This window comes from Lutjanus erythropterus, chromosome 10 (assembly GCF_056507025.1).
Source record: "Lutjanus erythropterus isolate fLutEry1 chromosome 10, fLutEry1.hap2, whole genome shotgun sequence".
NCBI classification, from domain to species: Eukaryota; Metazoa; Chordata; class Actinopteri; order Lutjaniformes; family Lutjanidae; genus Lutjanus; species Lutjanus erythropterus.
Window position 1 is genome coordinate 20,886,972 of NC_139326.1, and position 15,907 is coordinate 20,902,878.

Below are 15,907 nucleotides of genomic sequence, written 5' to 3' on the forward strand. Positions count from 1 at the left end.
GCCGTCGTCTGCCGGGTAAGGAGCGCCTGCCTCCCAATGAGAGACAGGGAGGGAGAGATCAGCAGGGACAGGCGGAGCAAGAGGGGAAATGTTTAGTTGACCTTATTTTGATCTTTGCTTCTCAAAGAGGATTAATCCTTCAGTAATGGTATTTAAAGGATGCCATATTTGATTAAGGAAAGAGAGACATCAATGGAGCAGCACCCCCTCCTTCCCCCCTAATCTCAAAATAATGCTGCTGAGTTCAGACTGTGATGGTGCAGTCAAACTGTCAAGGATCCAGTGCTGCTTTGGTATTGTATGATACAGTGAAAATGAAATGAGTTTGACAGGCAGAGGAGTTTTTAAAATGATGTGTAAATCCAGCCGTGGACTGGAGTGTTTGTGCAACGTTTGCATTGCTGTCTGGCCGCGTGCTTATTGCCAGATTTGTCCTAATTTAGCTCAAAGTGGAAGTCTTGACATGAGATTTGTTGCATTTAAATTGTATCTTACTTACAGTTTTCACCCTGTCAGAGTGTGAGACACTGAGGCGATAGAGTGGCTCTAGGACTTATTTCAACTCTGTCAGCAACTATAACCCCATAATTCATTTATTGTTTATATTTTCAACTGTAACTGTACGACTGTATTTATACAGTACATTTCAACTAATATTCTTATTTATACTGTTCATGTATTTTAGCACATTGCATTATTTACTGTGTTCTTATACACTGTAGAGTGATGCACCTATTCTTCCTTATATTTCTTATTTTGTTATTTTTCTGTTTTCCTTGCACCGTAGTGCAGAGGTTTTCAAGGTAGCAGGTGTGCCTTTTTCACTTAAAGTGAAAAAAGTAAAAAAAAACCTATTATATTAGTTAAAAAGTTAAAAAGGACATAACATAGATTAGACCAAACGTGTGATCTGGTCAAAGAGATAGTTTAGAGGTATGGTAGTTTGGGTAATTTTACTGGTTTTCGCAGGGTCAGAAACCGATAAATGCCTTTTGACAGTCCTTTTTTATGTATTTGGTGTAGTCTGAAAGTAGGTATACCAGCAATATTAGACTGTCTTGGCCTGATTTTAGAGTGTTTGTAGGATCAAATAACACAATCATGATCCCATAGACCTCCAGGAATTGAGCATACCTTAAAAGTAAAAAAGAAAGTAAACTCCAACTTGTCTGAGCAGAGGCCCACAGTCTCAGACTTAAAAAAAAAAAACCCTGTTAGAGTGAAAGTGTATTTCTAAATACTTTCTATCGTTGAATGGAAGCAACTGTAACATGACCCAGTTTTCCCACAGAGATCAATAAAGTATTTCAGATTCTGATATAAAGGAGACCAAATGTATACCAGCGCCAATTTAAATAAATAATTATTTTGCCTCAGAGCCCCTATGCGAAATTTTATTTGTTGAACAGTACCTAATATAATTGAAAGGTTCATCCAAATTACAAAAAACACAAACAAACACAATAAAATATATTATGTTAATTCTTCTGGTATGTAGTCACAGCTGCTTCTAAGACATAAAGAGAATTACAATATAGCACGATAATTTGTGCATATAAAGTGACTGAGTCCAGAGACAATTCTAGATCCCTGTTCTGTGCATAGCATTCTTTTAAAAGTAAGAATAACGTTTTTCATCTCCCCTGAAGTACATGATTCTTGTCTCTTCCAGAGCTCATCTGTGTCTCCTTCGGCCAGTTTTCGGACTGGAGAGAAGCACAGGAGTTCAAGCGATTACTCCTCCGACAGCAAGAAACAGAAGACGGATGACAAGGAGTCCACACGCTATGTGAGGGAACAAGATGTTTACCTTTCCTAACTTGATAAGTTTGTAATTGTTTTGTGATCATGTCACTCTTGTAATTACATGAGCTACACTGCGGGTAAAATACTCACCATTTTAGACAAAAAAAGAAGACCGCCATCTTTCTAAAGTTAAGTAAGTTATCACACGTAAGCCACTTCAAACAAATAAACCTGTGCACACTTTTGGCAACAGAAACACAGTGAGAATGAGACCTGACATGACAAAGGTCGTAGCTCGGATTTAAACTCAGTATGTTGCAGTTTATGACTTGTACCTGAGCCAAATGAGCCATCTGGCTGCTACGCAATGGACCCATTCTGACCTCTTTGTCTGATCATTAAAACATGCAGAAATACAAAGGGAAAAATGCCAGAGGAATGATTAAAATAGTTTTTATGGTCTTAATTAAATCGTTGATTTTATGATTACCCTTTTTATGACTGTATGTGCAATTTCTATTTTAGTAACCATCAAATAAATTGGATCTTAAATTTGATAAAAGCATTGATGATCTGCATTTTTACTGGTCGAGAAATGTCCTCCAAGAGATACTTCATGTAGTGAACATACAGCAGAAGTTTTCAATCCCTGAAGTTCATCCATTTTATCCAAAATAAATAAATAAAACAAAATGAGCACATGAAATGCACAATAAAGTTTTACACATAATGTTAATGTATCTGTATCTGTCCCAGGAAAGTGATGGAGAGAAGAGCGATGACAACCTGGTAGTGGACGTCTCCAATGAGGTACCACGCATAGGATCTTTTGTGTTGCCTGACGAGAAAAACATAAATCCATCTTGACTCTCTCATCTTTATCTGTGCTCACCCAACACAGGATCCCGTGTCTCCTAGAGGAAGTCCTGCCCACTCTCCTCGGGAGAACGGGTTGGACAAGCGTCGCCTGTTGAAGAAGGATGCTCCGCTGAGTCCCTCCTCCATCGCCTCCTCCAGCAGCACACCTTCATCCAAATCCAAAGAGATTAATTTGGTGAGTCATTTGGGTAATTATAGCCTTCTGATCTTCTTTTTCATCATTTCTCTGGGTAGTTTTCTATTTTTAGGCATTCATAAAAATGAAGTCATTGTGAATAAGGTATAGTGGAGAGTGAAGGTTTGGTGTTAAAGAAGACAGAAGATGATAAAGTATGAGCTAAAATGTAAATACAGACTGAAAAAACTTGGATTAAATCAGGTGCAGAAAGCATGTAATAACACTATTTTATAGAATATCAATTTTATTAGTCAAAGCATGAATGTTTTTTTCTATTATTTAAATGTTTCGGCTCTGAAATTAAATCTGAAGTGTCTTTCAGCTCTATAGACCACAGAGATCTGTTCCACATGAATTCAGCGTTTAAAGTGTTTAAAACTTTTGTGATAAAGACTTTGATGCATCTTTTTGTTGTAGAATGAGAAGTCCACAACACCTGTGTCCAAGTCCAGCACCCCCACATCCCGCTCTGACGCCCCCACACCCAGCAGCACCTCCACCCCGGGCCTGAGGACCGCGCCCAGTAAACCATCAGGAGTCGAGGCGCTCGGTGAGTGTCGCAAACAGAACATAAAATTTGATCAAAGTAGATGTTTTTGGAAACCATGCCGCAGAAACAGACCTCTAACTTGTTGTTTTCAGTAGCAAAGAGCTTTGTTTAAGCCTGTGCTAAAAAGACCATTTTGAGCCAGACCGCTGAAAAATGAATGCTGTCCAGCCAAATACCAGACACATTAGCTGTTAAAAGTATCATCTTCTATCAGACAGTGTTTTGCTTCTCATAGCTCCTGGTCTCCGTACACCGTTGGCAGTGCCCTGTTCGTACCCCAGTCCGTTTGGAATGGTTCCTCACCCGGGTATAAACGGAGAGCTGAGTGGAGCAGGAGCAGCCTACACTGGCCTGCATAATATTTCTCCACAGATGAGCGCGGTGGCTGCCGCTGCAGTGGCAGCTTATGGACGCACACAAGTGGTAACCAAACAAACACAAACACAAGCGTGTTGTGTCTTAATTACAATTAGAATTATTTTAAATATTATTTTTATGACTGGATTTATAACTGTTAACATCATGTCAAGTCAAGTCAGTTCGGTTTTATTTATATGGGGGCAAATCATAATGGCCACTGTCTCACGGCAGTTTATAACATTTATAACTAAAATCTGCAGTTGGCATTATTTTCTTTTATTATTTTTTTCATCATAAATTTTGTTGAAATTGCAAATTTTGACCATGTAATTAACGCTATTTAATTGCAGGGCTCCTTTAATTTTTTTTTTTTTTTTTTTTTTATAAACTGGGCCTGGTCTGAAACAAACCAGTCAGCTAGCATGTAACTACCAACTCTGCACAAACAAGGGTCATCTGGGTTCATCTTTGCTTACAGTGCTGCTTACAGTTTATGGCATACTTAATACAGATAACAGCACTCAGGACATAAAGCATACAAGCTGAAAAAAAAAACAGGTTATGACTTCTTTTAAAGAATTAATTCCAGTTCAAACCAATCATGGTGATACCAGCTACCAACAGGTCTAGCTTTGTTTGTGGTTGAGTTGTTTCTAAACTCTCTGTCTTTGACTCTTAAGGTGGGATTTGATCCTCACCACCACATACGTGTCCCTGGCCTTCCTCCCAACCTGTCAGGCATCCCTGGTGGAAAACCGTATGTTTCCTCTTCTGGTTCTCACAATTACAGCAACGATGTTTGATAAATCGACATCTATTTCCTCTTTTATGTCACATTTTTATTTACCTTTCCGCCTTTCCTCCAGAGCCTACTCCTTCCATGTGAGCGCTGATGGACAGATGCAGCCTGTGCCTTTTCCTCCGGATTCACTGATCGGTCCTGGCATTCCACGCCACGCACGACAGATCAATACTCTGAGCCACGGGGAGGTGGTGTGTGCTGTCACCATCAGTAACCCGACGCGGCATGTCTACACCGGCGGCAAGGGCTGTGTCAAAGTGTGGGACATCAGTCACCCGGGCAACAAGACCCCTGTATCCCAGCTGGATTGCCTTGTGAGTGCGCTGTACTGACCCTCACAAAAATGGCACTGCAATGTAACTTGTTTGATGACAGTAACAAAGTACTCCTGTGCGTCTGTCACATCAGAACAGAGATAATTACATCCGCTCCTGTCGGCTACTTCCTGATGGGCGGACTCTCATTGTCGGGGGTGAGGCAAGTACTCTGTCAATCTGGGATCTGGCGACGCCAACTCCACGAATCAAGGCTGAACTGACCTCATCAGCACCTGCGTGTTATGCTCTGGCCATTAGCCCCGACTCCAAGGTTTGCTTTTCCTGCTGCTCTGATGGAAACATTGCGGTCTGGGATCTTCACAACCAGACTCTGGTCAGGTATGGAGCTGGGGAGGGTGATTAGTGAGGGTTTTGATTACTTCTGGATTAAATAATGAATGTCTCACCAATTTAAACCCAGTTGTTGGAACCAGTTAAATTGAACCCATGACATTAACTTTTTAACTCGAGGAGAAAATCGTTGAAAATGACAGATGATTTTCAAAAAGCGAGAATCCTTATTGTCTTCTGTTTTTTTCACTACAGTAAGTGGAAAATTTAGATTTTTTTTTTATGTTTTTCTTACATAATCTGTTAATATCTTTGACATTGTCAATATTGTTTAATAACGTTTACGTAATGAATAGGGTGTTCTTGGTATTAACTCTTTATTTATTTAATTTATTTATGTGTGGGAAATAGAAATGAAGTATCTCTCACTGTTTAAGCCCAAATCTTGACTTCAGCTGTGTTTCCACTGCAGGAACTTTCCCCAGGAAGTACAAATCTTTAGAAGAACTCAGGGACCAGGATCTAAATTAAGTTCCAGGGACATTATTTTACCTAAAAAAAATGTCCCTACTCAGGAGGTAGAACTTTTTTGGTCAATATTATAGTCAATTATTGTACCACGGTCAGTGTCCTTGAATACAGACAGTATATCAGCGTTTCTCATCCATTTGTGATGAATGCCAGATAGTGTGTAGGTTAAGATTAATCCAGTCACTTTATCATCTCACATCATCACTGATAAGTTCTCCCAAGGCTGGCAGAAAGTATGCTAATCACTTAATCGCTATTAATCAGTCTGAGGTTTGTACAAAAATCCTATAAGTTTACCCTCAAACTGCCACTGGGTGCTGACATACTGAAACTATAAAGACTCTTTCTTTCCTTTTGCTGTGTCTGTATTATTTCTTCTCTCCAAGACAAAAAGCAAATATCCATATGCTCTGCTGTTGTGTATGGGTTTGTTTGACTCCGTCCTTTGTTTTTCTGCAGGCAGTTCCAGGGCCACACAGATGGAGCTAGCTGCATAGACATCTCTAATGATGGGACCAAGCTGTGGACTGGAGGCCTGGACAACACAGTGCGATCCTGGGACCTCAGAGAGGGACGGCAGCTGCAGCAGCATGACTTCACTTCCCAGGTACAGAAATGCTTCTTACAAACAAACACGCCCTTTCTGTTAGTGCTGAAACTCTGTCTACTGCTGTTAGAATATGGTATGGATCACAATTTATGTAGCAGTGGTAGCGGTAAGTTTGTTCACTCCCTCCGGCAGTTTGCAGGCATAAGTTGCAAACAGGTTTGGTTTTTATTATTATTTGGTGTTTAAAGTAAGAGGCACAGATTGTTGAAAATCGTCCATCTCAGTACAAGTCGCAGCCATTTGCAGTTGGTGTGATTACACTCTTGGGCTTTGCCTTATTGCAGTAATTTACAAGCTCAGTTCAGAACATTTAACCCACAATAAAGGCCAGACGGCCCTCTGCTCAAATACCTTTAACACTAATAATACTGGCAGTTGGAATTTAGTTTTTTTCAGGCGAGCAGAAGAGCAGCAATAATAGACCATTACTGCAATTTTTCCAGAAAAGACCCATTTCACAATCTCAGTGTGCACAGGAGGAGGTGAGTGTGCATTAAAGAGAGGGCAGGGAAGACAGGGGGAGACATGACCAGTAGAGTGCTTATTCCACCCAATAATATCTGTTCTCATCCTCCTTAAACCTCCTAAAAAACAGCTTCAGTAAATGTAACACCGGAGATTTGGCAGTGCCGAAATACGATCACGTTTACCGGGTTCATTGAGCCATCAGGTGCTATTTTGGTTGTCATCATCTGGAAAATATTGTTGAGTTTTGTTTCAAGAATGAGAATTGACTAAATCATTCAGCCACTGCATTTCATGACGTATAATTGCTTTTTCCAGCAGGACTGTTACATACTTAATACGATTTTAGGAACAGAAACAACCATCTGTTTCAACAGATTAGTACATCAGGGACTGAAATGTTTGTGATGTTGTAGAAAAGCATACAGTGGACTTTTGCCAGCATGCATACATATGTTAATATCAGAGTCCACCCACACAGACAAACACAGTCTTCATGCACTGAAAGAGAGAGTAGACTAATAAGAGATGATGTATGTAATATACATACATACAGTATGAGAGACTGCTGGGTTTGGTTGCAGATTTTCTCACTGGGATACTGTCCAACGGGAGAGTGGCTGGCAGTGGGGATGGAGAACAATAACGTGGAGGTCCTACATGTCACCAAGCCCGACAAGTACCAGCTCCACCTGCATGAAAGCTGTGTGCTCTCGCTCAGATTTGCTCACTGCGGTAAGAATCACCTAAATATGTTAAGATGCCGCTGTCCTCGAACATGTTCCTACCAGGATTTTTATACATTTTTTAAAGGAAGGAAATGAATGAATGTTTCAAGGAGTCGACATAAACGTTCCCACTTGTGTGTTCAAGACCTCAGAAGTGGAAATGTTCTGAAAATGTTCTAAGTTCCGAGTTGTAATGTGTTTGCTGTCATTTTCAGTTTGAGTCATATAGGGTTTTTCTTTGTAATTAAAACATTTATTTAATATTTTACCATTTATTTTCACTATAGCCTTGTATTTCCTGACGTTACCTGCTCACTAGCTTTTAGTTGCCAGGCTCCCTAAAAACTTCATATCATATACAGTACATTTTTGTGTGTCAAATATGAAGGCATACAGAATATACTATTCATGTATATTTGGTCTTACACATATGTGCATGGAAATTGATTGTGTGCCCTGTAAGGCAATTAGGACATCTTTTGATGAAAGACACTAACTTGTATTAATGTCAGAATACAGAATCCTCATCTGACAAAATTGTTGAAGTGATAATTAGCTGCTGGGTCTCATTTCTTTCATTTTTAATCATGTGGTTAAGACAAAGATTTAGGTTAATAAATAATTTAGCTTATAGTTTTGCTAGTTAATCCAGAAAGTGATGAGACAGCCCAATGCCAGACAACAAGCACATGCACTCACTCCCACGTGATATAGCAACTTTTTTCTTGAGTCCCTCTAGACGCTGACAGTTTTAGCTTCCATGTTACCGTTGCCTGGCAGAGGCATACTCACGACTTAACCACTTGAACGCCAAGCATATCATGTACACAACTTGTGAATTTGTGAGTAACCACAGGCTCACAAGTTCCATCTGAAGGCAGCACATGTCTTTGAGAAATTGTCCTGGTGATCAGATTGTGTGTGAACTGAGGACAACATGTCGAGGGATGCACTAGAGAAAATGACAGGTTTATATGCTGCATGGTAAGGAAAGGATGTGTGAATGTGACAAAATGTGGGAGGTTTGTGTAGGAGACTGTTAAAATGAACAAAAATCTGATTATGAAATTTACAATGTAAATGAAGATTTTCAGAAGAAGGCGTCGTACAGCCAGATATCATGCTGGACCAATCTATAAGACATAGAATAAGACAGACATACAGCAGACATAAAGCAACTGGCAGGTTTGTCTGTCAGTGCTGTATTTTAAATAACTAATGAAGGATCATACTAATGTTTAAAAAATATCTCTACATTATGACTTTTTTTTTTAGCCCATATTGTAATTTTTTGGACAGTATATGTTGTTATTATATTTATCCCACTGACTCTGGATTAATTCACCCTCCAGTGGTTAAAAATAAGAAGCTGGTGTTCAGTCGGACATGTAGCACTGTTCGAGGATTTTACCACATTGTTAGAATAGAATTTTTTGCACCCACCAAAATAGATTTTGCGCCTCTTGACTCACCCCGGAGATTCCCCCCCTTTCTCTCATTTGAACAGTCTTGGATCGTTCAAGAGAGTGTGCATCATTTCATTTTGTAACTTTACTCTGCATTGAGCGTGTGACTGACAGCTGTTTTATTTGCAATGTTTCTAATGTAGGAGTGTTCTTAAACAATGAGTCATTATTACTCACTATGATCTGGCTTATCAAATAAATAGAGTTACCCCTGCACTAAGTAAAAATCATCTACCTGTCATAACTACAGTACTATTTATATTACGGCTGCCCTGACTGAAGAGTTTCCTACTCAACCAGTCGTCTTTCAAGCTATATGACCAGTTGTCAAAAAAATTCTGCAACTAACAAATAAATAAAAATGTATGGCACAAACTAATGACTAATGATAACTGAATTAGCTGCTGAACCCTTGGGTTCGGTGGCTGTGAGAGATTAACACACTGCTATTTAAGGCAAGACATGCAAATAGAGAAAATCAACAAATTAGAAAACATTTTTAAAAAATGCTGCAAAGTGAGAAAACACAACCAAATACAAAAACGGTGCAAGTAGCACGGATTTAAACAGAAACTGTCTCGAGGGTACACTCAAAACTGATGTAAGAGAAAAATATTAGAGTAAAATACATTTTGGGGAACTAGATCTGATATCAGGATGAGTTTGGATGGTAATGCATGACCATTTACAGTAAGTGTTGAGATGTGTTTAAAATTAGTCTTGAAGTGGCCTAATGTAGTCTGCCATCCTCTGCAGGGAAGTGGTTTGTGAGCACAGGAAAAGACAATCTGCTCAATGCATGGAGAACCCCCTATGGAGCCAGCATATTCCAGGTAAGTGTGGAAGAATGTATCACAACAACAAAACAGCATGGATGACAAACAGCTGAGAGGCCAAATACAGTCTAATGCAGTCTTAATAGTCAGGAGGTTACTGATTTTATGGAAATATCTTTGAGCACTAAACCCGACATCAAAATCTTTCTGCTCACTGACTTTACGCTTTTGTGGGAAGGTAGTCACAAAGAAGTTAAATGGGCAATTTTAGACAGGAAATGTAGTGAAAGTTTTACAGTCATGTGAAAATCAGAAATCTTAAAAAGTAAAAATGTAGCCACACACTCAGCTCAGCTCTCATTCTGCGACATTATTATGAATCATGGACAGAAACATTTGAAGCCTTCATGAGGATCTCGAAAAAGGAAAAATAAAGTTGCAGTAGGAGCTTAGTGTGTGACTACGCTTTACTTTTAAAGAAATTGGGGAGAAATTAATCAGCACCTGTCTGTCACCCACACGGCCTTCATCCCTTTTGAATTTTTCTCACTCCAAATGCGCTTTTTTTTTTTTTACATTTTCACACATTTTTTATTCCCCTTACAGTCAAAGGAGTCGTCCTCAGTGCTGAGCTGCGACATCTCCATAGATGATAAGTACATTGTGACGGGCTCAGGAGATAAGAAAGCAACAGTCTATGAGGTCAACTACTAGGAGGGCTGCAGCCATTCAACAGCAAGGCCATCCTCCTACCCAGATGCCCTGCGATGTCTCCGTCACCCATGTACAATTTCTAATGTGTATAAATGGATTTGAATGGAACTAACCAAACAGACAGAGTCCTTCTTGGACAGTGACCTTTTCACCTTTTAGCCGTGGATCAAAACAAAGCAGAACCAAGCACAGAGATTTTTCTTTTCTTTTTTTTTTCTAAGTGTTTTTTTGTGGTAGTGTGAGGATGAGTGAATGTACATGTGCACTGAATCTGGAGAGGACGCTGATAACATTCCTTTACACTTTTAGGCCTCCGCCATACTTTTTTTTTTTAGCCCCAAAACATTTGCACAGACAAACAGGTACAACACGAGTGTCATTGTTCACGTCATGCAGCTAGCGGTCCTGAGTACTGGGTGAGTGTTGGTGTTTACATCGGTAGAAGAGAAGCTTTGGACCGCCGGGAGAAGAGGTTTTTATGTTCAGGGCATGGAGGGGACACCAGCGAGGAATGCACTGGAAGTCATACAGACAGAAAAGACAATGAATAGTGAAAATCCAGAGGGACATCAGGCCGTATTGTAAGGTAAAACATAATATTTGATAATCCATTTGCTACCGTTAGACAACAGTAATCAACCACATCTTGATTTAGTGCTGTCAAGTTTTACGTCACTTTACAAGGCAGTGGACTGATTACATTTAGCTCCTGCCACCAACACAGCCCACGTTATGAAGACAGTTACATTGTTTGATATTGCGGAAAACACATTTATTTGCTTGCTCTCTCCTGCATAGTTAGATGAGAGGACTGTTATTACTCTCATGCCTGGATGCTAAATATGAAGCTATGGCCGAGAGACAATTATCTGAGCCTAGCATAAAGACTGGAAACCAGAGGAAACAGATAGCCTTGCTCTGTCCAAAAACAAAATATGCCCACTAGCAGCTTGTCATCTTGTCATCCCTGTGAGGTTGCCTGGCAATCAGCAGTGATGCCAGGAAGTCACTGCATTCAGCCAAGATACAGTCTGGCACAAAATCCCCCTTAAAACCGCAACTTGTTGTCTTTACACGTTGTCTTTTTAACCAGTTTTACAAATGAGATACAACGTGTTAATTAATGAGATGATAAGTCCCTGTTTTACCTTGGACAAACCAGGCTAGCTGTTTCTCTTTATTTTCAGTATTTATGCTTATTTGAGTGAACTAGACACTGATATCCATCTTCTCATCTTAACCTTTGGGAGAAAGCAAATAATCGTATTTCCTAAAAATGTCAAACTATTCTTTTAAGTGCAGCTTCTTTTCTACCTACTGTATGTGTTCATTAAATATTAGTATTTATTTTTTCTCATAATCCTGAGAGAGGTGTAAGTGTCTTTGTATGTGTGTGTGTGTGTGTGTGTGTGTTCCCACACTCTGGGCATTGAACAAACAAAATAACCAGATTGCCCTCAGTGCCCTCACTACTGTTTGGCCTTTGCACTTGGTTCTGCCCCCTCAGTTCAGTCTCACTGGCTTCTGTCTAACAGATTCCAGTAAAAAACTTGTTGATTGGTGTTTGGAGGGCTACCCGCCCTCCATTTCCTGCCTGGATCTTTTTGTTTGGACCTTTGGACACTTCTGTGACGAACAAGTGGTCAGCGATATGCTCGTGATTTCTCTTGGATTTACCTTTGTCAGCTTGTAGAAATAACACAGTGCCTTTATGCTGCTACGCTTCTGACTCCATTTCGTCCCGCTGAGTGTTCGACTACACAGAGATGAAACATGATGGACTCTGCCGTTGGAGTGTTTTTTAAACGTTACTGTTCTTGAGTGTACATTTTGCAACATTTAAGGATGGATTTTAGTAAAAAGATCAGCAAAGTAACACAAATGGTAACCCAGATTATCCAGCCCGGTTTGTATCAGTTGTCTGTAATAAGGACCAAACTCCTCTTTATTTCTTCTGCTTTGCTGAACACATGCACGTGAAATACACTATTCATGGCTGCTGCTGATTCAGTCTGATAGTTGGAAGCATGGTGCCATTAACCAGATGTGTTTGATACTTCATTATTCATTGCTGTTTTGTTTTTTTCTCTCTGCTTTCAAGCTTTGTTATTGTTGCTATTGCATATCTGCAGCATAGCTACAACCCAATGCCCAAAAGACTCTACAGGAAGACATCCAAAAACAACACCGCATCAGTAGAAATGCTGCAATCCATTGCAAGTCAGAAGCTGATAGTTAAAAGTTATTCCCGTCTTCCAATCAAATGTGTCCCAGTGCATCTGCTTGTGAAAACATGGACGCCCACCACAAACTGATGTTTGTGTGGCAAGTCTCTAAAATTCACAAGCATCTACAGCAGCTGAGTTAACAGATTAGCACACTTTAGGAGTAAGCTAAACATCAATTAAGCACAGATCAACTGAGTGTAAATGGCAACTACAAAGTTCTTACATTATGTTTAACAAAACAAACACTAAAAGTTGATGAAAAGGTAATGCTGGACTTTCCAACTTGAATGAGTGTTCCACTGCAGTTTTACATTTTGGAGGTCATTTTTCTGTGTACAATGGATTGCAGCATTATTGGAATCCAGCTAGATTCAACAATATCGTAACCTAAACAACAATTTTAAACTTAATTACCTGGAAGGTCATTCTTAAAACCTAACCATTTTAGATTGTGTGCCCAAACCCAGCCTCCTGGTTTAACTTCTGCCCATAACTCTTGTGGGATCCATAATTTTGCATAATTCTGTTGAATATTATAGCTTTAATTTCCAGTTATAGAGCCCTTGAATGCAAAAAGACATTCCCAACCTGCAAATCAAGAACAAAGTGATGAACAGAGAGACCTTTACAGTGTTTTACTTTTTCTGTGATCAAAATAATAAGGCGAATCATGAACACTTTACAATAGGGGTACACTGATTAACATTAGTTATTGCAGTAATAAGAACTAACTAACAGCTAATTGATAGTTAACTAATGTGTCTAGTAATCATGTTACTAATGGTGTTAACTAAGGTTTTAATTTATGTATTTAATGATTTTTAAAAATGCTTAACATTAGTTAATACAATAATCAGCATGAACTGTTAATTACTGTTTAATTACTGCCTTCTATTAACAGTCATTAAGGGTTTACATGTTAAAGTACTATCTTAATGTTTAATTAAGGGTGTATATGGTTTATGTTTGGTAAAAGTTGGGCTCAGTAGAGGTTTGCTTGTACTTTTATCTCCATTGATGCTCCTCAACATATAACCCCATAAATTATTGTTCATGTTATATGAGCATTACTTAACCATAATTGCCCATATATTTATGCTCTTTGTGACCCTTATTGTAAAGTGTTACTGGCTAATCTCAAATGTGCAAGAACATGTTATTGTCGTGTCGACTAAAACCCATTTCTCTGGCTCAATACAGTTCTTTCTTTCCCTTATCTCTCACAATGGCAACGACTGCCTTATAAAAGATTGAATTGGCAAACATGGGGCCAAATGATAACTGGTAATAACTGATAAAGACAGCAGTGCTCATGCTCAGTATTAATCTGGCTGAGATCTACCTACCTGTCTTATTTTACTGCAAGGTCTTAATGCTTAAATATAGATGTTAAAATCTGAAAAAGATCAGTTTGTGTCAGCCTGGGGCACTCTCCTACAACTATTCACTCCTCTCTAAGTTTCTGAGCACATCTCTTTTCAGAAAAAAAAGGCTTGATACTGTATTACACTGGAAATAAAAGTTTTTTTTTTTTAGTTAAATGCCAAGATGAAGCATATCTGAAAGATGGTCAGTGCTTTTAAAAATTTCTTTACAGTATGAATTGGCTTTTGTTCAACTGTGACAGAGATCTCTATTTGAATTGAAGAAACTACTGATAATAACTGCACTGGTGTGAATGAAAAGGAACATTTTGCAGTAAAGCCACCTCTTAAGAGTAAAAGTCGAATTGGTTTGACGCAGAAGAAACCCTATGAGAGATATATTACACTGTCATGACTGATTCTTTTGTAATTTTTTTGGCAGCCACATACAGTGACACTGCACATTCTTCGGGACTGGTCATGATATTGGTTTATTTCTCACAGTATTTGCCTTATTCTGTGCTTTATTTCTAAGTCTGAAACATTCCTGTGTTTGCTGCAGTCAGCCACACTTTCAAATGAAAATGACAATTCATTCACCTTGCTGTCATCGACTGCCCGGCTGTGTTTTCTGCTCTTGAATGAGTCATAAAATCTGAACCTTCTGTATGAAATAGCCACTGTGTGACCTTCATCCACATTAATAATGGAAAAGAATGAAATACACTTTGGTTATACTTGCGCTAATGTCAAGTGTCAAACCTCAATGTTACTCCTCTCAACTGATTGCTGCAAGTTAGCTGGTTAACATGACATCTGATAAAGAAATGAGACATGTTACGTACAATAATGATGATGTCTAGAGCATTTACCTTGACTGAACTCATGAAGGTATTATAAATTTACTGTAAACATGTAATAATTCAAGCTTACAGTGGAAAGAAACTTCCTGTTGCTAGTTGAGCTTTTTCCCCTCTTCAATACAAAATGCCTTTGCTCTCTTTTTTCTAGTCTGTGGTTGATTTTATTAAATTATTGTGTGGACTATTTTGTCTGTGACTCATTCACTGCTCCAATTAATAACTACTCTGTAAGAGTTTGCTGAATTTTCATTATTTAACTATTTTTGTTGCTAATTACAATGGAAATACTTAGATAACTAGAACCAAACTGCATCAGAGAAAGGGATAGTTCTTGGATAGATTGATCGCCTAATGTGTTGTCGTCAACTCGAGTTACTTCACCTGCCTCTCCTCTGCCCCATTCTGTGTGTGTGTGTGTGTGTGTGTGTAGCCCATGGATGTAAGCACACAGAGCAGAGGAGAGAAAAGAGAGAAAGTGTTACAAGCTGAGCTACAAGTCCACATAAATTACAATAACAAAATTAATAACAACAGTATTTCAGTTCTTTCAGGGTGCTCCTGTCGGGTGACGTTTTGGGTTGGAAGCTGGCTCTGATTGGTTGTTTTCATTCAGGCATGATGGATTCTTGCCAAGGTGAAAAAAAAAATTTGTTGTGTTTGTTGTTGTGATAATCATTTTGGCCACAAGAAGCTGAAGTGCCCCGTGCTCTAAATAGAATTAAAGGCAGGGTGCTGAATGAGTTTAGTCCTAATTAGAACATAGAATAGAGGATCGGCTCAGCCTCCTGTGGTCAACATGAGTATTACAACAACAAACATAAAATGATCCTCACTACACAAAAAAGTCACTTTACAAAACCTTTTTCCACAAAGGACAAAAAAGTAACTTAGAAAAATGGTCCTGAAAAAAAAAACAGCAAATCATGTTTTACAAATGATAAAACAATGTAAGAAATTTAGAAAGATCTTTTTTCACCTGTTCTTATGCTATAAATACAAGAGAGAAAATGATCTAGAACAGTAGAAATTAAAAATGGAG

General features: G+C 38.9%; 1 protein-coding gene across 2 annotated transcripts in view; it reads left to right on the plus strand.

The window, feature by feature from the left end:
• Positions 1-15,044, plus strand: part of LOC146320397 (transducin-like enhancer protein 4) — a 48,154-nt gene extending 33,110 nt beyond the window's left edge. For both annotated transcript variants that reach the window (XM_084728634.1, XM_084728635.1), the window contains exons 9-20: positions 1,673-1,789; positions 2,503-2,556; positions 2,648-2,800; positions 3,221-3,353; positions 3,589-3,776; positions 4,394-4,470; positions 4,580-4,829; positions 4,924-5,171; positions 6,114-6,261; positions 7,314-7,464; positions 9,680-9,756; positions 10,306-15,044. In XM_084728634.1, coding sequence (XP_084584760.1) covers positions 1,673-1,789; positions 2,503-2,556; positions 2,648-2,800; positions 3,221-3,353; positions 3,589-3,776; positions 4,394-4,470; positions 4,580-4,829; positions 4,924-5,171; positions 6,114-6,261; positions 7,314-7,464; positions 9,680-9,756; positions 10,306-10,413 — 1,704 coding nt within the window. In that variant the 3' untranslated portion in view covers positions 10,414-15,044. The remainder of the gene's footprint in view (positions 1-1,672; positions 1,790-2,502; positions 2,557-2,647; positions 2,801-3,220; positions 3,354-3,588; positions 3,777-4,393; positions 4,471-4,579; positions 4,830-4,923; positions 5,172-6,113; positions 6,262-7,313; positions 7,465-9,679; positions 9,757-10,305) is intronic.
• Positions 15,045-15,907: the final 863 nt, after the last annotated feature.